This window comes from Nanorana parkeri, unplaced genomic scaffold (genome assembly GCF_000935625.1).
Source record: "Nanorana parkeri isolate BGI_ZX_2015 unplaced genomic scaffold, ASM93562v1 scaffold1316, whole genome shotgun sequence".
Taxonomy (NCBI): Eukaryota; Metazoa; Chordata; class Amphibia; order Anura; family Dicroglossidae; genus Nanorana; species Nanorana parkeri.
Window position 1 is genome coordinate 104,878 of NW_017307584.1, and position 1,010 is coordinate 105,887.

The 1,010-nt window shown below is 47.5% G+C and overlaps 1 protein-coding gene across 1 annotated transcript in view; it reads right to left on the bottom strand.

Annotated features, from left to right (window-relative positions):
• Positions 1–1,010, bottom strand: part of DDX5 (DEAD-box helicase 5) — an 8,958-nt gene that overhangs the window by 4,224 nt on the left and 3,724 nt on the right. Inside the window, exons 5-6 of the mRNA XM_018569279.1 lie at positions 731–796; positions 44–185 (exon numbers count right to left, since the gene is read on the bottom strand). Of these exons, the coding sequence (XP_018424781.1) occupies positions 44–185; positions 731–796 (208 nt within the window). The remainder of the gene's footprint in view (positions 1–43; positions 186–730; positions 797–1,010) is intronic.

Consider the following 1,010-nt stretch of genomic DNA (forward strand, 5'->3'; position numbering starts at 1 on the left):
AGCCCCCCCCCCCCCCCCCCAATCACAGAGAACCCCGACTCACCTCTTTCTAGGTCACGAAGCTGTGGTCCTTTGGGGGCTCCTCCATAAATACAGGTAGATCTTAAGCGGCAGGCTCTGCCATACTCGGCTGCTACTTGCTGCACTTGTTGTGCCAGTTCTCGGGTAGGTGCCAGCACCAGGAGCTGCGGAGAACGAGTCACAATGAATAGACGTTCTGCACAATTACAAAGACTCGCTTTACAATGCTAGATAAATGGTGAAGCCGATCAATATTCCCCCACTCCTGAACTACAATGTAAACCTAGTTATTGTGATGGAGTCAATTTTGGAGTAATTACACAATAAGCTGCAACCATCTACATCAGGGGTAGCCAAACTACAGCTGTGGTGAAACTACAAATCCCACGATGCATCTCTGGGAGAGATGATTGGCTGTGGGAATCTTGCAATGCATCATGGATTTGTAGTTCCCACAGGTGGAAAGCCAGAGATTCTCTGTCATAGAATGGGTAACATGTAGATCAGTGCCTCCAAGTCAATGATGTGTATTGCAGTATATGACGATGGAAGTACCCATTACATAAATGGCCGAAACAAGTTCAGGGATTCCCAGCTGGTCCTACATACAGCAGCACTCATGGAACATTCACCACCCTGCTATGTGTTAGATTATGAACTCCCCTACAATAGCAGAAACCATTGATGACAGACTGAGGTAAATACTTACAATTGGCCCGTCTCCTCTCTGTAGGAATGGTTGGTGATTGATGTGGACAATTCCAGGAAGTAGGTACTGAAAGACAACGCAGACTTCTATCATCTCTGAAGAATCTTACATGACACTTCATTCCCTTGCCCGCCAACATGTGACCGACTATTGCGCAATGCTAGGCTAGCTGTACACTCCATTTGTACACTATTAGCAAGGTACTGATGGCACTAGTAGCTAAGCACAGACACACAACGCCCCCCCCCCCCCCCCCCCACACCAAGCGAGAAACAAAAAT